The 23,720-nt window shown below is 44.4% G+C and overlaps 1 protein-coding gene across 1 annotated transcript in view; it reads left to right on the top strand.

The window, feature by feature from the left end:
* Window positions 1-1,505, top strand: part of PLAC9 (placenta associated 9) — a 127,956-nt gene extending 126,451 nt beyond the window's left edge. The window contains exon 4 of the mRNA XM_069611029.1: window positions 1,322-1,505. Coding sequence (XP_069467130.1) covers window positions 1,322-1,332 — 11 coding nt within the window. The 3' untranslated portion in view covers window positions 1,333-1,505. The remainder of the gene's footprint in view (window positions 1-1,321) is intronic.
* Window positions 1,506-23,720: the final 22,215 nt, after the last annotated feature.

Here is a 23,720-nt window from a genome sequence, read left to right as displayed (position 1 = left end):
GATGGCAAATGGTTTAATGGTTCCTCCAATAGAGGAAACAACTCCAGACATATTGTAAACGGGGAATGGGTGACATATTTTACTAGGGAAATATTATAATAGGTTATACGCTCTGGTGTTACATAATTCAATGTTATTTATGGTATGTGGATTATTTTTAATACAGTGACCACACCCAAGCCAAATACGTGAACATTATAGCCCATGGTGCTGTCAGGTCAGGTATGGCACAGTGTAGATCCACTTCTCTGAGATCTGCAAAAGATACGAGCACCATTGGCGGAAACAAGCCCTTATTGATCGAAACATGGATCAAGAGCTCAGCCTGGAAGCCGTGATCTGTGGTGGGTGGAGGACTGCAAAATATCTTAAGGGAAAGCACAATAAACTTTGCTCAAACTAGTTGTGTCAATAACACCAACCATGATCCAGACTAGCTCCTTTTGCTGTTCAGAGCATTGTCTGTTAGGTTGTGCTATCGTCAGGACATACCTTGAGCCTGGAGGAAAATCCTTGAGGACATCCTTGAGCCTAGACATAAAAATAAATTGGTGGTGTTTTTTAGGCGATGTGGCCGGTATAAAGAGGATGTGGCGAGGGGCCGAGCGTTATAAAGGAGTTGATGGAATAGTATTCCATGCTGCACTATGCAGAGGATTTTAGTCTGCACGGTTGCAGATTAAGGTCTTCAATGCATGTGACAGCCCCTGCTGATGGATGGAGGCCTCTGCCTTTGGGGAAATTGCAGCTATGGGAACCTCTGGTCACTGCACCTGGTGGTTGGGCGAGGGCATAATTGCATTGGAGCACGCTGACGGCAGTGTGTAGGGGAAAAAGGTCTAAAAATAGCTCAGCCTTTTGCAGGTCTGATTGTAGTTGGTTTGCTGATGGAGGTTGCAGGGGGTGAGACCTGGGAATGGTTTGGGTGGCTGAGAAAGATTGGAGGAGAGGGTTCCTAGAAGCCCCTTGCTGCTGAGCAGAGAATGTGGCTGAAAAGCCCACCCGGTCATTCAGAGTCAGATGTAAGATGCACTAGCAGCCAAGGTAGGCCGTACATATCACTAATGTGGACCAAACCATTGTGAAATGATTAGGACTCAGGGGAGCGGTGGGCTGGCCTAGTCTATGTGGCATTGTACACTTGTTTAAAATGTGAATGTCCCATCACTCAATGGGAAAGTGTTTGCTCATGTATGTTTGTATGAAATGTGTTTCGTCCGCTACACTTGTGAACCAGTTTGGAACTCTTAGGAAGCCTTAAAAGGCAATAGCTGACCAATAATGCCCTGTAAAGCTATAAACAAATATTTCTCTTCCACAGATTCCAGATGAACAGCCGACAGCAGCTCCGCACCGAAGAGACCGCAAGCTGGAGACACGTCACTCCCTATATCCCTAGTGGGCCGCTATATTCCTGCACTTTTTATTTTATTTTTCATACAAAGGAATTATCTTTATTATGAATAAACATTCAGGTAGTGACCATGTTGACCTGAAAACTACCACCCTGTGTGCCAGCTTATTACTTCCGGCCTTTACGGTCTCCAAACCCCAATTCATACAAGCGGGTATTACTGTTCCGACTCTGCGTCCCATTTCCCATTCATCGCTGGTATTCTGCATTGCAAGCAATCACATACTTGTGGTGCTCATTAGCTAGGGTAGAGTGAAAGGAAAGAGCATCACCACTCCCCCCTCAATCAAGCTAACATATTTGATCACTCTGGCATGTTAGCTAAGATCACATTTGTGTACCTACCCGTTGTTTATATGGAAAGAAGCCAGAAAGCAAAATTCAGCTGCACTTGCCTGGGTTCACAGGTAAAATCATTTTGAATCAGCAGCACTGACGAAAGTGTGGCTAAAAAGTCCTCTTCTGCACTCATGGTCAGTTTGTGGTCCCCATGCATCCATTGTAGAGTGGTGAGGGATGTGGTACCCCACAATGGACTGTCCTCATGTTACAGAAATCACCCATCCAAGCATAACAGCGACCCCCCACTGGCCTCTCAGCTCATAAAATGGGCGAGGAAATCCTACTCGCCAAATACACGCCTTTAGCAAAGCCATAACTTGCATCATTGCTAGAAATCGTTTCCAAAAGAGCTAAACCCTATAAGCAATGCACTCCTTGTAAATCCACGTTAGGAGATACACTGATGTATTTGGACTGACTGCACAGTGCGGCTTAACATCGTGCTCGGTTGTGGTAAGATCTGCCATGATCCTTGCGACACACTACAAATCAACAAGTTTGATCATGGAAACCCTGATGCAATTTACATCATATCTTGCCTGCGTGTATGCTACTATATGCTGCTGGGCTAGTATCTGCTGTGTTATCCTATGAGGCATATTCTTTGCTGTTCTTGTGTAAACAAAACTCATGCCATGTTATGCAAGATAGAGTACTCGTCATCAATATTTGTAGTATGAGCTGACTTGTGATGACTTTTTCAAAACAGAAAAGCAGGTAAAAGAGCATTGGTTGACCAATGAGGAGTGAACTAAGTACATACATCAGAATTCCATCTCATGATGCCCTTCAACAGTACCAGTCCCAAACGAGCATTGGTCATCTAGGCGGGATCAAACTCGAGACGTCTTTCAATTCAGGCTAAGGATGATGTTCTCCGGACTCCAGTTTTCTCATGGCAATTCTGCCACGCCAAAATACTGCCATGCTAGGTGCTAAATACATATGCATAGTGTTCAGTAATGTTGAACCTATGCTGGCTGGATACGCTGACTGATCAGTATAAAGAAGGATTAAAGGAAAGCATTTGTGATTGAAGGTACATCTTGTGAAAGAACATTTTAAATACCCTTATGGTGGTCAGTCAAAATCTCGAATGACAAAAAGCCCAAAACAAAAATCTCGAAAAAAAAAAAATATCGAATTTTTTATTTATTTATTCATATATGTTTTTGGGGTCAGGTAAAATAAAAAAAAATTTAAAAAGAGGGGCTGGGGGGAACCCCCCCATTTTGAAAAAAAACGCATTGAAAAAAAAATTCGATATTTTTTTTTTCAGCCTTTTGTTTTCGAGATTTTTGTTTTCGAGATTTTTTGATTCGGTATTATCACTATGAATCCTGTATTAAAAGGAAGTGACCTAAGAGTACAACTTCCAAAATGCATTTGGTGGAGAAATAGAAGCCCAGACTGCTGAACTACCCTCACCCCACCCGCTGCAGTGGAGAGTGAGAGGAAAGGGAGGGAGGGGACATGACTCTTTCTATCAGCATATGGTTAAGGTTGCTACTGGGTCCACCTGAAATGGCTGGGACAATCAGGTTACAGGAGAAAGCGTTCTCCAGCAGCTGCAGGGGGGGGTGGGCATCCCTGTCTAAATATGTCATTGCTAAATAGCTGAAATAAAAAATAAAAAGCAATCAAAGGAGAGCACAGCTGAGGAAACTAGAAGCTGCCACTGTAAGCTGCTCGCTCCCCAGGTGAAAAGCTCTAATCTTTTGTACACATATCTTCTGGCTGGTTCCATGTGATGTTACCCAAATGAATTTTAACAAATTAAAAAACAAATATCAAATTTGTCTTCTTTTTTATTGGGGTATCCCTCCCAACCCCCAATTTCCTCATGCTTGTAACCCCACTCTGAAGCACGCCCTCGTCATTTAACCCTTTACCCCCACCCCCCATCCCCTTTATGTTTATTTTTTCGGTAGGATTTGGTTCGTTGTTTCCATTTCGGTAACATCACTGGATAGCGTTCTGGCTATGAGTAGGCACCAGAGCCCTTCTATGGCTGGGATCTATGTGCCACTGTGAACAGGGCATACGCGTACAGGCCCTATAACCCATTTAATGAAAAGGTCACACCAAGTGGAGGCATGAGACAGCAGTATGTGTAGCATCTTGGCTTGATTTCAGAACCAAACTGGCAGTTCTATCTGTCAATGAAATGGCTTCCTCGAGGACAAAAAATAAGGGCACAAACTTCAAATTTCATTCTCAACTTAATTTGACTAAATTCCAACTCTTAACCTCTCCTGCCCTACCTGAAACACATGTAGCTCTACATAGGTACCGATCACCAGTCAATACAGTTATGAGATATCAGACAAGCAGTTAGGCATATTTGTTCAGCAGTACAGTTTTCACAACATGCAAACACAACATGCATCACACACATCAAGCACTCACTCACCCCATACTTCTCCACACGCCTACCTCTGAACCATACCACATACAAGCAACTGACTATGACCTGCCGAACACCTATGTCTAAGCACAATGCAATGACACACTAGTTACATAAGCTATGATCAACCACGCGCAGGCAACAAGTTCCACTGACGGAACACCTAATCCCACAGAAACTAACGCAGCACAAACAAAGCTCGCATATGCATCAACCAAAACCTGCAGCCTGCCCTGCACATCCAATCAAACAGCAATCTCAACTATTATCCACAAGCCAATCCTTTTCTCTAAGTACCAAGAGGTCATACACATGGCAGAAACCATGCTATCTCAAGACCCAGTAACATGGGCTTGATGTGGCGGGGTCATGCTTTCAAAGAACTTTCCTTCTACACAGGACTGGTGTAGGTTTTACACCACCTACAGTGGTGTGCCAGTTTCAGTCCTCTCCCTTGCAGCCGGGTCAGATTTGATATCTGTAGGACCTTTGCAACACAATCTTGTAGCAACATGGGTGGGAGTCCATCTAAATTGCCTTGCTATAGAAGAACTATGTTTGGTTCAGCTCCAGTCTTAAAGTGGGCTGGCGCATACCCCGGTCAGTCTCCAAAAATGGTTCCCAAGCCACAGCACTGCCAGAACTTCCTATGTCACTCTCAGGCGCCATATGAAATGTCTTCTTTGGATGCGTTCTTAGTCTGAAAGCATGCTTCAGGTGACTTGCTGTAAATCAAAAGGGCTAATAGATAGATTTACAAGTACGGCCTGTTCAAGCAAAACAGTCCAGGACTCCCATCCATAACCATCACTTTATTTATTTAATTTTTTGATAGCACCCAAACCCGGAAGTATCACAGCGCTAGTTAAGATTACAGTACACTCATGAGAGATTGGACAAGGAGGCATATTTGTTAAGCAGCACAGTTTTCAGGTTTTTTCTGAAGCTTAGATATGAGGGTTATTCCTGGAACCATGGTGGCAGGGCATTCCAGAGAGTAGGGGCTATAACGGTGAAACTTGCTCTGCCTGCTCTTTTTCTGGAGGATCTCAGAGTTACTAGAGATCGTAGGCATCCTGGTTTGGCCCTTTTGGAGATGTGCTGGTTAAGGTAGGTAGGTAGGTAGGTAGGTAGGTACAGTGTTGTGGATGCATCAGTGCATACTTGACAGATTTTAAACTCAATACAGGCTTTCATTGGTTGCAAGAGAACTTTGCGTCCCACATGGTCAGATCATGTCATACCCCAAACTGCCTGCAGGGCATTGTTTTGAATGAGTTGTAGGTTGGTTACATTTCTGCTGAAGTTGATGAGTTTGGTTGAATAAGCTGCAGAGGATGCAATGGCTTTGAACATGTTTTTGCATGGCGAGCTATGAGTTTAGGTAGACTGCCAGAGTTTTCACATGGCTAGATACACAGGGATGTTGCCATCAATGGAGAAGGAGGCGAATGCTAGGTCCAGATGTTTGGGTCAGTGGAGGGTGCCTACGATACGGAGCTCTGTCTTGTCATCATTCAAGCATAGATATTGGTTAGCCATCCAGGCTTTGATGATACTATAGATCCGATTGACATTATCGGAGTCTAGGTTGTGGTTTCTGATGAGTTTCAGTAGTACATGAGTAGTTTGTATAGGGGATTTTGAGGCTGTCAAGATGATCAAAGAGGGGCTTAGTGTACATATTGTATAGTGTGTGGGGAGAGACATGAGTCTTGTGGCACCCAATTTGAGATGTGGTTGGGGTGATCTGCTTCCGAACCAGCGAAGATGCTGGAGGATTGCTCACTCAGAATGGAATTGATCCAGCTGGCAGCGTCTTTCGAGAGGTTAAAAATGGAGGTGGTACGATGGTGACATAGGATATCATGGTCAACAAGATCAAATGCTGCAGATAGGTCAAGTAAGAGGTGCATGGCGACATCTTGTGCATCACAAATATTGTCAAGCTGGATCTTAAGGTCAGGGAGGGCTGCCTCCATACTGTGTCTCGGTCTAAATCCAGATTGGCACGTGCCAAGAAGATTGTTGGCTTCCAGGTGGGTTTGGAGTTGGGTGTAAGCGGTGCAGTCAAGAAGTTTCAGGAGGTATGGTACAGTCATGGTAGGGCGGTAATTGGTAGGGAGGGTGGGTATGCAGACATATTTATGTTAGGGTAAATGTCATGGCAAATAAAATGAGCAGAGAGCACAGCGAGCATTACATTCCCAGAAAGGTTTTGTGCTTGAATCACTATCACAGAACTATTGCAAATGAGCCTTCTGTGGTCATTCCTATGTTCCCAAAATGCCCTTTCATTTTATGCAAATTGCCAGGCGCATTGGTGCTCCTTTTCCCCCGTCCGTTTCTCCGGAGTAATTTGTTTACAGAATTAGGGTGATTTACTCATGATTCAATTGTTTGAATACTGAGTGTGAGAGTGATTCCTTTACAACCCCCTGAGAAAGGAACTTACAATATGCAGACTGGGTGCACACAATTTAATCTGAGATCATGCAGAGAACCCCAAAGTACATGTTTGAAGGGTCTCATATTTTATTGTCTGGCTCAGAAGGTGTCCTATTTAGGCCATGCCCATCACTAACATTCAGGCTACACCTCCTTATTACAGCACCCCTCGATAATGCACTAGTTCCACTTCACCATGCTTGTACCAGGGGTCTGCATACAACTCTAGTCTTCCCTAACCAGTAAAGCCAATGGTGAGGGATCATGGGAGTCAGCCCAAAACATTAGGAGAGCTGCGGGTTGTAGACCTCTGGCATATACAGTAGTGGTGGTTGTAGTATAAAAGCGCATTGTAACATACCATACATCTCAAATAGCGTGACCGGACATCAAGGTTTTGTCTGGCGTGTTCTGCTTTTTGGTGCCCTCTGGGCTCAGTCTGGCCTTATGGGGTAATAGGACGATGCTAGAGTGGGCCAGTTTTTTTGGTCAAAGTGGGTCCGTTTTTTGGCCAATGTGGGCCAGTTTGATGAGTTACGTCGCTATGTGGCTAGTAGTTTTGACCATTGTTGTTGAATAAATATACTTTTAAATTGCAAAATTTGCATCACATTTTGTTAAAAACAAGTTACTAATAAAGCAACATGCCACGCAACGGTTTGGCCCATGGGGATGCCACAACGTTCATTGCTTTCATTTTGTTTTCTTAAAGAGGCACAGAATACTGTCAATCATTGATGGGTGCCATGGTGTGGCATCGGGAACTATACAAATATCGGCAATGCCTGATAGGTGCCATTTTTGGTCAAACCACATGAATGCTGGCGTTTCTAAAATCATTCCAAGAGGCTTTAGTGTAAGAATTTGGTTCAATAACAAAGGGCCAGTTCTATTGTAATGAACGATGTTCCTGTGTGTCCAACATCACCTGCAAGCTCCATCCCAGTTACGTTGGCCAGTTCTGCTCTTCCCCTGCCACCCGTGACCCGCTACTTTCAAATATGTCAATAGGAGCTTTTCCCCGAGTGCACATGAAAGCGCCACGCTTGCAGTAGACGCACAATAATGGCACGCTGGCTGCAAGATATTTTACAGACAGTTGTAAATGAGATGGCAATTTGCATTTTGGACCGTGTCTGGGCGGTACCTTTTAGCAATTTCGTCATGCACAGTAGGGTGGGTAGAGAATACAGCTGCACGCTGCGTATTTGGTCCATGTTGATAGCGGCCCACCATAGGTCCCCAGGCCGCACCAGATGTCGGGGTCACCCGTTTGGCGGACACGCAGCAAACGAACCGCAGGGAACACCCTGCCACGTCCGGGTCACCGGCTGGCTTACGGCAGCTGGGGGCTTCAAGCACATGGCAGCCTCTGCTCTAGGGGCACCCAGGGCAGGGCTACAGGACCAGGCCGTGGTCACACTGTAGACAACGAACAACAAAGGACTCAAGACACGAGTTGCCACTTCCTGTGGATCTGCTGCACTGCCTCTCGTGTGCCAGCAGAGCCCCTTTTATTGAGGAGTGTCATGACAAGGTCTGACACTCTTTCTTAAAGGGGCGACGGGCCCACCATTAAATGGGCGACACCACATCATGTGATGTCTGGGGCAGTTGGGAACCTTTTGTAGATTGTAATATTGCAAGTCTCGTCCGTTTCACTGCATCACTTCACATACTAATTACATCCGTTTTTCATATAGTGCTTCATGCAGGAGGAGTCCTGCTAGTAAGTATAGCAATAGGTGGCGCTATCGAGTGGTACGCCGAGGACTGCTACTATAATTGTTGGTGCTGTCATTGTGCTCCCTCTGTGGGAGCGACGATCACAGCTCAAGGGGCCAACGTGTGATGACAGCCACTGTGAAACTTAAATGAGAGTGAGCGCCCCGGTTTTATTAGTTTGAGAGATTAGCTGGTGCTTTTGCACCACCTATAAACCGACACCACTGCATTGGAGTACAGCTTGGAGCGATATGGGATGCGAGGAAGCACACAAAGTTCGTGGGTGTTTGCTTATCAACCCTCCCATTGACTGTCCATGTTAGCATTTATGGCCTCCCCGAACTCCACCCCCCAAAACACATCCTCCTAGGATTTCTTTGAGCTAGGTTCTGTACCCTGTCCACGGTGTGTATATTGATTCATTTGTTTCTTTGTAAGGTTTGTCCATTTATTTTGCCATTTTTCAATATTATGGTCAACATTTGTATAAATTGTCAGCCTTGAAAAAGACCCTGTGCCGAAACACGTGTAGGCCGCCTCTACTGCAATGCCAGGCTGATCGTTACTCAACATCAATGTATATAATAAAATTATTATGGCGAAGCACACACAACCATTACTATTCTTTTACATTTTGGAGCGTAAACCCAAGCGTGGCGAAGTCACCAATCGTGTTAGTATCAGATCTGCATTGCTAACACAGACATAACCCCCACCACGAGTGAGCTTCGGCAAGTTACAAGCCTGCCATTGTCTCAGAAGCTGTAGGCCTTCGCATCTCGGATGCAATGCGCTCTGCAAGGCCACGAGCAGGGAGCAGAGCACCTCTTGACAGTTACCATCCCAAGATACAGATAGCATGCCCCTAAACCCCAACACAACCGCACCAGAGTTACAGCCCTCTTATGCTTTGATCCCAAGACCCTACATATCGCAGTGCGAGCTAGGCCCAGACCACTGACCATAAAGCTGTTAGACCCTCAATCGATCACCAAGATCAGAAAGCAAGGCTAGCTTGCCTCCACATTTGGGTCACATGATTTGTGCTGCAAGGTGCCAGGGACGGATGAAATTATAGCCCAAAGCGAGGGTGAAGGACCTTGGGAGGCTGCTGGCCCATCTGGAAGTGAGTGAAGCATGCAAGTTGGTATGACCTTTGCTCTCCCCCTGAGAGCATTTCTGTGTCTGCCAGGTGCACCATTATAGTGATAAAGTAGCATTGTTTTTGAAGTAACTAATTGCTTGTTAGGCCCTGTTTTTCTACGGATGACAAGGCCAGCAGCACCCACTTGGACGATGATGGACGAGAAGGCTGGAACCAATGGCCTAGTATCCCCTATGGAGTGGGCCGCCCATGTATAGGTCGCCCCAACGAGCCTTGCAGGTTTTCACTCTATGTAATGGCGACACTGATGATGCCAGGCATCCTTTTAACTTGCTGCAAATACCCAATTTGGCAGAACATTCGGCGGCAGCAGAGTTCTTTGCTGATGCACTTCTATTGTGTAGAAATACATACTTGTTATCCTGGCAAGCGGTGTGTTGGGCATTTTTCCCTATCAGGTTGTATTATTTCTGGTGTGAGCGTGCATGGGTGTGCCTTCACTCACAGAAAACAGATTGGCACTCAGGAACTGGGTACTTCTGACCTGCACTCATCACCACCACAGACTTTGCATCAGCCTTTCCCACTGTCCTACTAGTGAACCCCAAACATCTTTATTTCTTACAGAGCCAAGTGCGGCAAGGCCACCAATAGTGGCAGACTGCCTTTATTCAAGACCATTTTTATTACATTACGTAATACCTATACAAAAGCAAAAGTGTTAGCCTTTGGTAGTACTTGTTTGAAACAGGACTTACATTCATTGCACAGGTGCAAAGGCACACATCTGTCATATTTTCATTACAACAGGCACCCATTTACATGCACAATTAGGGCACTAAACCTCAAAAGCCTGCTTAAATATAACACTAAAATACCACTGGCAGGCCCTTTACAAACAACACAAACGTTAATGCTATTACAGGATAGAAGTAGCTAGAAATTAAGGAATAGACATTTTTCAGGCACTGCCATCAATTACATATACAAAGGCTTAAATTATATTCTTTTTTAGTACTTAAATGCAAGGATCATATGCAAGAGCACACATCTGTCCTATTTTAAATACAACAGAAACTAATTTATATGCACAATTAAAGCATACATTCCCAGAAGACCACTGAAAAATAAAACTGGCAAGTCCTATACAAGACAAAATGTGATGTTACTACATAATACGCTATTCTTTACACGGATGAGCTCTTCGCCCATATGTCCTCATTTATGTTAGACTTTGAGTTGCAAGTAAGAGATTGTTTACATACTATGTGTTTCAGAATGCGATTTCAGAATACTGTTACCTTGTCATTCCTGCTCATGTATTGCCATTTATCCTCATATGAAACCGATTTGTCTACTGAGTATACCCGAGGCTGCACCCGATGAGTAGACATGGGTTGCAATGTGTCGTGGATACGACTTCCAAGCGTCAATGTTGATTTCGTATTGTCCTTGTGGTTTAGCAATAGGCTTGTGGTGGTACAAGGGGGACTACAGGGTCCCAACAGTAGCATAATACTTCACTAGAATTCCTACTAGCCGAAGGTCAGGCCCACAGGACTCCTCTGGGCAGGGGAAAAGGATATTCAGGGACTCAGACTGGGGTAGAAGGGGATAGTGGGCGTTCTCTAAAACAGCGGGAGTCTTGGAGATTGGTGCTGCTATGGAGGACAAGGCATTGTTTTTCTCTATTGTGGCTATGTATTACTACCATCACATTTGCATGAAATATAAAACATTTGTACTGCAATAACACAATGGTACAGACAAGAGTGTATGCTTTGAATGCATCTTTGACGTACCTGACAATTGTGCATGTGACTGCATGTTATTCAGTGTGCATGTATTCTGCATGTAAAGTATAGCAGAGCCCTCAACTGTAGACAGTTGCCCTAGTGGTTGATACATTATTTCTAATACCCATTTCCTCTCTTGCGCTGCAACCTATAGAATACAGCTCAGCGCCACTGAACATTTGGTACAACTGTCACATATTCACTGCCATAGTAGTCATCTCAGCGCCTGAAAACAAGGCTCTGCATGGTTTATATAATATTTTAAACTAGTCATCTCTGCTAGTAATTGAATAGGCACCAAATCCTAATGACTATTTGCATGAAATGATCTTCTTTTTTTCATGCTGGCGCAGATGGAGGTCTTCCGGGGAGCCTTCATCCACCACAGTGCTTCAAAGTCATAACAATTGGAGTAATCACTATACAAATATCAAATACCATAGCTAGTGGAATAAAAATGTCTTCAGCAAGTGTGCCTTTAGCTACCTGATTTATAAGCGTGTGTGTCTTTCTACTGCAGTCCTGTTTAAAAACAAACAGTTGCAAAGTTAACGGTTTAGGCTTCTGGTAGATATGAGCTGTGCATTTGCCATACATTGCTATTTTATACCCAGGTGCTGGCACCAGTTTGCAGCTGTTATCATATTGTGAGGTGGTGCCATTGCGACAGTGCCTGGAAAACGCATACCATGCCTTCACAAAAGCCAAAACTATTGGTTTTTAAAATCTGTGCACCCCTTCTCTCTGCTTTCCTCTATCCTGTTACAACCTGTATTGTAGTTGCACGATAGTGGGGCTGGAAATTGTTGGTACAAGAGAGGCACGTACTGGCCTACCAACACTATGGCATCGACTGCCTGGAAACTAGAAAAATCTGTAGAATTTGGTGTCATGACGAAAGGGAGAATAAATCGCAAGATTAGAGTAGTCCAAGAGTTAAACAAAAATGCGCAAATGGGAATTCCGTATACATGGCATTTTTGTTTCTATATTTGAAATGATTTAGCTTGCAAGAATTCTGACTATCAAGAAGTTAGGCAGATGCCAGAGAATGCAAATGAGTCAGGAGCAGATTAGTACAAGCAGGATACTATACACAGGGCCGGCCCTAGGATTTGCGCGGCACTGGGCGACAAAAGATGTGTGGGCCCCCTTATGGTTATTGCAGAAAAAGTCCCAAAATTAGTCTTTAATATCATTGGGAATCAAATAAACTGGTTCGGTATATGGAATTTAACTGTTAATATTACGTATGTGGCAATATCAGTAAGGGGAATTATTTTTGAGTAGCTGACAAAACGGGCCGACTCATTTGTAGAGACCTCTAACTTTGGCAGGTAAGCCTCCATGAGATCAATTGATTTGCCCCTGATCCCACGTCACGTGGCTCAGGAAGAATTTAAGAATAATCTGCAACTCAGGCACTTTAACACATCTTCACAGCTGTAGATAGTAGAAATATTGTCTGAGACAGGTCTTTTAGCCACTTTGGTTTCACAATCCGACTGGAATGCAGGGCATAAAAGCAGTGTTTGTGTTTTGCTAACTGAAGTTAACTTATTTTTGCAGCAGTTTCAGGATGGCTTTTAGTTTATTGTATATATATTTGCCCATGTTGTCCACTCTAGAAATATGGAATAAGTTACTTACCTGTAACTCCGGTTCTCCAGCATTGGTATCTTTCATTGATTCATATGCTGTAAATATTCTCTGTCGTCAGGCCGGAATCCTCTGTAACCAAGAGAAGTTTAAACGTCTGAAAACATTGTCACTTTTGTGTTCTAGTAAGTCATTTTGAGCTATACTGCCCACATTCAATAGGAACACCTCCCTTAACCACTCCCCTGTCAGCCTTCTTCAGATTTGGCAAGCACACACGAGTGGCAGTAAGAGTCAAAAGACGAGCCATGTGGTATAGGTAAGAGGGTCGCATGTGAATCTATGAAAGATACCAATGCTGGAGAACCGGAGTTACAGGTAAGTAATCTTCTCCAGCATTGGATCTTTCATAGATTCACATGCTGTGAATAGATTACAAAGCAGTATCACAACAACTCATGTAGGTGGAGGCAAGCTCCCAGCATAACCTATCACTGGAGATTTACCAACCTCACGCAAAAAGGTTCTGCAGAATTGCCTAGTCGACTCAAGCCTCTTCTGCAGAACTTCTGTTGACACAGTAGAACCTGGTGAATGTATGCACCGATCTCCAGGTGGCTGCACGGCAGGTATCAGGCAGCGGGGTTCCGAAGAGGAAAGCAGAAGTTGCAGCCACTGCTCTGGTGGAGTGAGCCCGGGCCCTGCCAGGAAACAGTCTGCAGCCTGTTGATGGCAGAATGAAATGCAGGCTGCAATCCTTCTTGAAATGGAGGACTTCAAGAGAGCCTTCCCAGGCCCAGAAGGCCCAAATGAAACAAACAGTTGATCCGTCGTAAGAAATGGCCTAGTATGTACCACATAGTACTTGAGGGCATGCACTACATCCAGCATGGCCAGTGTTCGCTTTGCTAAAGATGTCAGTGTGCCAAAGAATACAGGTGAAACCACCTGCTGATTAAGATGGAAAGAGGACGGTACATTCTGCATAAAGGTCGGGTTAGTATGTAGAATAGCCTTGTCCTTTTGAATTGTCAAATAGGGCGGTTTGGAGGAAAACGCCTGGATTTCACCCACTCACCTGCCCGATGTTATGGCCGCCAAGAATGCAGTTTTTCAGGAAAGATGCTTAATGGATGCTTGCTGCATAGGCTCGAAAGGAGGCCTTATTAGCTTTGCGAGTAGCACATTTAGCTCCCATGCTGATGCTGGGCAACAGACAGGTGGAAAAGACCGGAAAAACCCACTCAAGAAATCCTTTACCAGCCGGTGGAATGACGGGGATGGCCCCCAAGTTGTACCTGGAGATCGCCTCGCCGTCGGGTGCACCTTAAATCGAAGAATGCATCAAGGCAGGGACAACAGATAAGGTAACAGATCTTTTGGCCAGATGGACGGAGGTCATAGCCAATGGTTTCTGCACCACACCTGAAAACGTTTTCACTTGCTCTTGTAGCACTTCAAGGTGGATGGAGCTCTTGCCCAGGCCAGGACATACTGGCAAACCTGTGGAAGGGACAGAGCTCCAAATTCTAAGAACACAGGAGGCAGGCCATCATAATGAGAGAGACCGGGCCGTGGTGCAGCACCACCGTCTGGTTCCTAGACAGGAGCGACTGGGGTGGGTGCAGCTTAATCAGAGCCACTGACAAGAGGGGGAGGAGGTTGGAGTACCTAAACTGTCTTGGCCATACAGGTGCCTCTAATATCAGTTTGCACCAATAGAGTCTGAAGGTGTGTAGGACTCAAGGCACTAGAGGAATTGGTGGAAATTCATACAGAAACTTCCCCTCCCATGGAAATGCAAAGGCGTCCCTCAGGCTCTGCTAATGGGGGAAGTGGCTGGCAAAGAATTTGCAGAGACTTGTCGTAGGTGGCAAAGAGGTCGAACTCCAGTGTGCCCCACGTTTGAAACAGGTGAAGTTGATCCTCTTGCTGCTTCCACTTGTGGCAAGAGCGCAACTCCCTCCTGAGGCAGTCTGCCAGAGTGTTCTGAATCCCTAGCAGATGAAGAGGAATGATCCCCTTCATCATAGGGGGTGTGGAGGTCAGTATATAAGGTGGAGAGATACAGACTGCGTGTTGGATATGGTTAACTTGGCAGTTAAGGATTCACATGAGTCTGTGTTATGAGGTGAAGAAAGTCTCAGTGTGAAGTTGGTTTTAGCTATTATGGCAGGACCTCCACCTCGAGAGATAGTACGATCTAATCTTAGAAGGGTGTAATCATCTGGGATGGCTAGCATAATTGTTGGACCAGCTGTAGGGTGGAGCCAGGATACAGTAATGGCTAGGAAATCTAAATTTTCGTTTTGTAATAAGTCTGCAATTTCTGTTGCATGGGCAACCATAGAGCAAGCGTTTATAAGGGCACCCTTTGTCCCAGACTGTGCTGATTGGGGCAGTGATGGCTGTACCTTGAGATTACATTTCGGGGCAGAAATGGGCTCTCGGAAGAGTCTGCTATTAAGTTGAAGGGGGTGCTGTAGGTGGCAAGTTTTGCGAGGACCAGTAGTAACATTATTTGACACTTTTTTTGGTTAAAGGGTCATACAATCTTTGGAGTCTTGCGCGTAATTTAGAGTGGTAGGAAGTACATATCGTGTGTGTGGAACTAGTTGTAGGTAGCCCGTAGATAGAGATAGGGTGTAGGCTGCTATCAGGCTAAATTCATAAATAAGATTTGGAATTAGGTTCGGGGATATAAACTCGTGGGTCCACAGGTCTATAATTTGGCAACTGAGCATATAGCACACATGTAGGATAATACAGTCTAGGGCTGCTGTCTATTTGCGTGCGTGGCATAGTAAATCTACCAACTTTGGCATGGTGCCTGTACATAGGAACCTAGGGCTGTGCAATAGGAAATATATGCATATGGAGTAAACAAGCCGGCGTGAGGCTAGTAAACTAGGTAGTACAATAGGCGGGAGGTATCCACAAGCAAAGGTTTACTTAGTTAATGCTAGGTTAGTTACAGCATAGTTTACAGGATTCTGTAAATCTATTAGCAATCATGGGGGTGCCAGGGGAGTCGGACGCCAGTCACAGTCTCGCCAGGCTTATAAGCTGATGCGCAACAATGCAGGGGTGGCAGTATAGATCAGAAGGTTATGGCCACATATGTTAGTTTGACGGGTCTGTGCATGGCAAGTCAAGTCAATACAGCACAAGATCCTTTCATCAGGTGCTTGGTGCCTAGGCTAATGTTACCTTGAAGTAGAGATGGCGGATCAGAAAGCATGCGAGGAATCAGCGGTAATAACCGGCACAGGTAAGCATACTCAAAAATGCCTAGATTCGAATATCAAGCTAAAGGCATGAAATGCACGTAGTGGTGATATTCAGACATAGGTAAACATACACAGCAATGCTTGGATTCAATTATCAAGCAAGGGCATGAAATGCCCGTAGTTGTGATAGTCAGACATAGGTAAATATACACAGCATTGCTTAGATTCAATTATCAAGCTAAGGGCATGAAATGCACGTAGTGGCGATAGTCAGACACAGATAAACATACGCAGCACTGCTTAGATATGATTATCAAGCTAAGGGCATGAAGTGGTGGTAATAGGCAAGTTAAAAGTGCACAGCCGTGCCTATATGCAGGTAGGCTAAATATAGGTAGCACATATATTAGGCCTAATATGTATAAGGCTGGAGGATTGTGTGCATAGACCAGAGTAAGTAGCCTGCGAGAAGGGCTACGTGGCCGGCTTGCTGCTGGTTTCACATGGTAAGTACAGTAGGCTAGGAATGAGGCAATGCGTTAAGGCAGTTTAGTATGAAGATTGCAGGAGGCATGCTCCAAAGGTTTAACTGCAATTGTGCAGCATAGTAGGCATTTGGATAGTTACACGTATGCTATAATGAAAATAGTGTGAAGATGTAGCGTTATTTGTAAGCCGGTGGTTATGCGATGAGGCAGTACTTCAGAGAAGACAAGTCAATGGCGAGGATAGATGCACGGGGGTAGGCGTGGTAGCCTTACCCGAACTTGTTGTAGCATTAGTGTGCTGATAGGATCTCAGCTTGGAGGAGCAGCGTTCCTGGCCCAGTATCAATTGGCTCGAAACAGGCACAGAAACAGGCCTTTTCCCATCGGGCCTTCTACAGTAGGGCCGGCTTCCGCCTAGCCGGCGGATGCTGGTTCATAAATAAACAAAGCGTCTCCTAACAACGGACAATGCTTTTGTTGCGGCAGCCATTTTGGGGCAGGCTGTCGTACATGGAGCTTCACCAGCTGATCCAGGGATCTTCAGTGAGGATCGAGCTTGGTGGACGGCTACCACTGACTTGTTATGCCTAATGCTGCAAGTGTAGAGGTGAGGGGGGCATCCAGGTGGCGGTCAACTTCAGGGAGGGCCGCTGGATATTCCAATGCTGATAAATGTGGGGGGGGCTGCTGAGAGGGGCTGCTGGGGCTCCTGTTCTGAGCTGATCTGATCTGATCTATCATCCAGGTGGGCAGGACACTGCCATTGCTTTTGGATCCAGTTCCTGGGGGTGGGACGCTGGATGGTGAGACTTGGTAACCCCTTCCCTGTAACACCTTTTCCCCATTTTACCAGGTAGGATACCTAGGAACTCAACACCTCTCCCCTTTCCTGACATTAACACTTTCTCACGGACAGCTCACTGTGAGAGAAAATGGTCTAAGACCCGAGCCATATACCTGACATGTCTTAACACAAAGGTCAGGCAGAGTCAGGCAATTACTGCTAATTACACACACCTGACTTCCATCACACTTCCCCACACAGATAAAAGGTGGAGCAGAAAAGCAGACTCTGAGCAAGGCAAAACACACGAGGAAGCAGCAATTACAAGATGGCAGTTTAATACGAGGAGAAAGACGGCAAGACCAGAGAGGGTTATAAGCAGGGAAGTGCCCTTGACCTTTTCGGAGAAGAACCGCTACTTTCATGATCCCTCAACAATAAGAAACATAAGACTGTGAATTAATGCTGAAGAAAGGTGTGTTGTGTGTGGAAGGTATGGGGTCCACCCACATCGCTAGACAAGGCAGGGGGGAGCGATTGCTGCTGTGGTACTGTCCTTGGCTCCTGCAACAAAGCAGCGCCAGCAAAGTTAGCACAGCTGGTGGGTCGACAAGACTGATAGCAGATTGGTCTGTGTTAGAACCAAGGATGCAAGCGCCAACCTCGTATAAAGAAATCTGCAAAGAACAGAGTGTGAGGCATATGTGATGAGCGATGCGAATATAATTGAGCATCCAAGGAGTGACTGAACCTTTGAAGCCAAGATAGAATAGAGAGTGGTCCGACACCACTTGGGTGCTCATTGAAAGGTTTCTGTTAGGTATCCAACTGAGAGTGTAAAATTGTGAATGGTGAAATCGAAGTGGTCCTGCAATGGGTGAAGCTAAACCCTGTACAAATTTGAAAGTCTTCAATAGCTAATACGAACTGCAATTGGTCTGAGCTCGGGTTAGGGAGACTAATTGTGTAAAAGGGATCAGGGGGGTCGGGGGTGAATCATGATTCACTTGAGAAAAGATATTCCAGGCATTGGAGAGGTGGATCCGAGCCCGGAATAGGGGATCCAAAGTAAAGATTGTGGTAAAAAAGGGATCTGAGCCCGGCTGAGGGGGACCCAGGGGGAAGAGTGAATCGCCTGACTTTAGTACTTGTAAAGGACCTTTTAGTTTGTTTTGGTAGATCAGGCCCTCTGAATCAAGAGACTTTGTTAACTTAAGAGACTTGGGCACAGAAGGCCCTGATGTTGGTAATGCAATCATGTCCTTGTGCCAAAGAAGCCCGAGAGTGTGCTATGCTCGAGTGACCCGCCTTGTCCCATGCTGAAAACGTGGGGAAGGGAGGCTAACGGCCTAAACATCCTGAATTATCATTTTGTGAACACATCTTTCTTTTTCATGAACTTAGTGGTAAGGATTGGCAATATTATTTTTAGTACAGGCCCTTTTATTTTGACAAGACTCAACTAGGACTGCATTATTATTATTTGATGGTCGTAGCTTGCTCACATCTGTAGATTTATGATTAGATCGGCGTTTATCACACCTTTGTTAAAGTTCAATATACACCCTTGAACTGTGGTCACATGTCTCCGTCTTACTTTGATACCATGCCTTCCTTACACTCCACACTGGTGAATACTGTCCATCCAACACAATCTTCAACTAACGATTCATTTGTATTTTGGTTTCTAATGCAACAGGCACGTGATCAAATAAGTAACAGTTGTGTGTTACAGTTTGTATGTTTCTTTTGGGTAGAAGGATGATTTAAACCCAGATCAGCCGGTGTGCTTTTCTCTGTGAATTCACAAACCGAATAGGAACCACAAGGGCAGAGACCTTTTAAAGGTGGTAGACTCCACATCCCAAAGGTCGGTTGGTGAGCGGTAACCAGAGCTCACCAATCGGTGAGAACAAATATTCCTTATATGCGCACTGGCACTTTTAAAGCCAGAAATGTGTCTTTTAAAATGTGGTGGACCTTTTTCCTGTCAGTTCTTCATTTCTTAAAATTTTATCAGGAGCACCATGTACAAGTAGAACTCGCAACAAAACTGTTCTTGAGGCAATTGACCATAGAGCGACTTTACTCGCATATTAATATGGATGTCAGGTCTTTTTAAAAATGTGTTGTGTAAGTAACAATTTTCAATTTTAAAATAAGCCTCTAATCAGAAAAACAAAGAACATATAACATGGATTTGTTCCTAATAGTGCGAGAATGTACATGAAATGAACAATCGCGATGCCTCATACGGAAATAAATTGAGAGAAATTTTTTTTTTATTAAATAATACATTGGAGTTTGTACACCCGATGGAGCCCACGTCGTAAAACCGAGTTTCCTCAATTGTTTTCTTGTAATAATTACTGTTTCAACACAGTTCTGTTATCAGCAACACTATGTGTGACTAGTTAGGTGCTCGGAACTTTGATGGGATATTTTGATGTGGAACCCCCACAGAGGTCCAGTTATCTACACAATATGTGCCGCTTCTTAAAGTATTAAAGTGGGTCACAAAATAAAGCTCCTTTATTTTGTTCATAATGTGTGCTAGTGTACCATGCAATCAAATTGTGTTATTTTAAGTGTATACATTTTATTAAAGTCCTGAATAACAGGCTGGAAGTTTGTACAGAAATATTAGTTTAGGCAGTTGACTGTAGGACACAATGGGCCTCATTACGGGTTCGGCAGTAACTCTGCCGGTGCTACCGGCGGGATGCCGCCAGACCCGTAAAAAAAAACTTCCCGGTACCACCGGCTATTCCAAGTCCGGTGGCTGGGAAGTCGGGTGCCGCTAATTTCCTTAATCCCTATTCCCATAGAGCCCCATAGGACTCTATGGGAGTGGGGACACAGAGGCACCCGGTGCTTCCGTGACGGCTTTGCCTACCATGACCGCAGTGCCCGGCAGGGACAGACCTGTAGAGCACAGCGGCCACGGTAGGCAAACCCGTAGTTTACCAGTATGGAAACAAGGGTGCCAGTGAGCTTACCGGCACCCTTATTTTAGGGCCGGCAAGCTTATGAGGCCCAATTTCTTTTATTTTGTCTGGTTTTGCAGGATGTGGAAAATAAAGCTACAATGATGCTCTTTTGGCTGAACATGTTTCCATAAGCATTTATGTATGGTCTGTTTGCTTTACTATCTGATGTGTAATTTTAATCAAATTCTGTAAGACTATATTATTGTAGTTCTTGAAGTGCAGCCAAAACTGGAGAGATAAAAGAGCGTGATGGAAGTAAGCGAGCAGATGAACAGCAGGATTAAAACTGTGTTTATAGAGGGACAAGAGCATAGGGAGGAGTTGTATAAACACTCTTTCCTCCCCAGCTAACCTGAGACTGGGTGACCTGCTCCCACATCACCTGTTTACTCCTCTGGTTGCTTGTAGATCACTTGCTACCGAACTGCCCGCCCTCCACCTCCCCCTTTGTTAGCCACAGGTTCGCTTATATTGATAGCTTGAAATCTGCTCACATGGTATTTATTTTCTATTACTTTAAAAGTGCTCCGTTGCTTCCAGGCACTAAGTCTGCGCTCAATAAATACCATAATATTAATGATAATAAGGAAGGCCAATAAGAAGAGAATTGTTGAGATGTGAAAATACCACCGTAACAATAAAAGTTTGAGCAGCAAAAAAGGTTAAGAAAACGAAACTAAAGAAAGCAGGAATTCAGAAAATGCTGCTAATTAGATTGTCAAAGACCCTGCAAGGGTAGTAACGTGATAATAAAAGGAAAGTGATGAATCAAAGATGGCCCAAGTTGCAAGAAGATTTAGAAAGTTAATCTTAGGAAAAGAGATAAAGGATGGGGGTCAAAGGAGGTAAAGTACATGGACAGTCATGTGAAGAAGGGGGAGGGAAGAAGAGATTCTTGGAATCACTGGCATTAAGGTGAAGGCAATGGGAGAGCATCCAAGATTTAATGGCAGAATGACAGAAAGACTAACGAAGCAAGTTGGGAAGAAAAGATCTGAGAATCATCCGTGTGAAAGGGACAACAAAAACCGAAAGACTAAGGCTAGAAGAAAGAGGAATAGTGAGCAAATAAAAGTGTAATTAGCCAAGAACACATCACTGTGGGGCCTCAAAACACAAAGGTAAAGAACAAGACTTCCCAGCCCACCAGACAGAAATTGAGTGGTTTGAGGCAAAGGGATGACGCTAGGACAGAAAAAGATACAGCAAGGAGGGAACAGAACAGAGAATAGTGTTGAAAGCAGAGGACAGATCAAGATGAATTAGTGAAGGAGATTATTTAGCATGACAGGAAGTGGCGAGAAAGCTAGTGACATGGGCAGGGCAGTTTCAGTAGAATGAGCAGGACGGAACCCAGATTGTAAAGGAGGAAAAAGAAAGTTAGACTAAAGATATCAAAAGAGCTGAGAATGTCCAACACATTCCAGAAGTTTAGATAGAAAAGGAATAAGGTGATGCTTAACTGGAAGACAAGGTTTTTTTAAGGATAGAAAGACTAATGGTGTTTTTAATAGAGGGTGGGAAAATACCAGAGGAAAGAAGAGCATTGACAAGAGAAATCCAGTATGTGAGGAGAAAGGAGCAAAATGAAATATGAGCCAATAGAAGAGGACCCAGGGGAGCAGCAGTAGGAATAGCCCATTGGAATAAAAGTGACATTTCAGAGAGAGCCAAAGCAGGAATATGAAGATGAAACAGGAGGATAGGACAACAATGGAGGAGGTGAAACGAAAAAGTGGCGATTATCAATTTTAAAAGTAAAGAAGCAAAGTCTACAGACCAAATAGGAGAATTCGAAGAAGAATCAAAGGACATATGAGACAAAAGTGTTGCAAAGGGAATATAAAAGTTGAGGAAGTGTAGAAATAAGAGAATGGTAGTAAAGCTGTTTGGCTTCAAGCCAGCCCAGATCATAAGCAGCGTGAAGGGAAGAGACCAGCAAGATTGCAAAGAGATCTTTTCCTAGGCTCTGTTCCAGTTTACGGAAGTGCCTGAGAGCAGATTGTAGAGGGTGGTCAGCTATACGAAAAGAGGATTTTGGAAGGAAACAAAAGGAAAATATGGGTATAAAATCCAACATGGAAGAAGAGGACGACAAAAGAATAGACGAGGAATCAAGGGGAAGAGAGGAAAAATCAGGATGAGAAGATTAGACATTACACGATGATGTGGCAAAATGAGTAAGATCACTGCACAGAAAAGAGGCAGTGGAGGAATTAGAAAGGGAAAGGTATAAGTAAAAGAGAAAAAGCCAGTCAGCAGAAAGGAAATGCAGAAACAGAAGAGTCAAAGGAATGAGCAGTAAAGTTAAGCTCAAGCGAAAGGATCAGAAATAAATATGAGAAGGAGGAGCAGGTCATTGAAAAGTAAGTAATTGGGAGAAATGAGCAAGAAGAATGAGAAGAGCATTGTAAGTTGAAGTCACCAACAAGAAAGGAAAGTCAGAAGGAAGAGAAGGATGACAAAGTTTCAGGGGGACAATAAACTATAAGCAAAGAATGGTGGTAGGGTTTACAGAAAGAAGAAAAATGCTATTCAAAGGAAGAAAGGGAAGGAAGGGATCAGGCTCAGGGAAGTAGGTAGATTCCGCTGGAGTACCACAGCAGACCAGATTCTGCAAGGTGACACATGAAAAAATCACTAATCGGGTGACATTAACTGGATTGAATCCTCCTTCTAAGCATCAGTGACAAAAACAAGTCTAGTTGCTGACATACTTTCTGATACTAGCTGTACCCCTGTTTATTTGCAACATGTAACCTAAGCTTAACAATCCTCTTACTGCCTTCGCGCCCGCATACCCCCGGGTCTGGTGCGCAATATAAATAAAAAAACAAACAAACAAAACCATTTTCAAGATGTGACAGTCCAGTCCATCACCCCAAAAGGAGACAACCCCAACCCTGGAAAATACAAGTCCTCAGGACAAGCCTTCTAAGGCAAGCGATTGAAGGGAGTGGTGGCAACTCCTCTGCCCACTCCACTGCTGGGACATAAGGAACTGAAGGTGGGGGCGTATCTCCAGAAGGCCCGAGTAACAAATACTTTTCATCCTGTGTGGAGAAATACGAATTAGGCAGCAATTGGGGCTGTGTTTCAGTTTTACAACACCTTGCCTCCAAACAAATTTGGTGAATGAGTAAAGGATCAGACTCTCCCACAGAAATGGTAACGGATCACCTACAGAGGAGATTCCCTCAACTTCTGCAAGGGGTTTACATAGGGTACTTCCTGTCCTTAAACGCCAATAGATCAGGAGGTTTCCACAGCAGCATGTAGTGCTTGGCAGCCTACCAGCCACATGGGACCTACGCCTAAATGACAGTTTCATCACAGAGCTCTGTTTAGGACTGTGTTTGAAGTTAATTTGGTGGGGCAGTGAAAGGCATTCT

Source organism: Ambystoma mexicanum, chromosome 8 (assembly GCF_040938575.1).
Source record: "Ambystoma mexicanum isolate Mex_15411 chromosome 8, UKY_AmexF1_1, whole genome shotgun sequence".
Classification (NCBI taxonomy): Eukaryota; Metazoa; Chordata; class Amphibia; order Caudata; family Ambystomatidae; genus Ambystoma; species Ambystoma mexicanum.
This window is presented reverse-complemented; position numbering and strand designations above follow the sequence as displayed.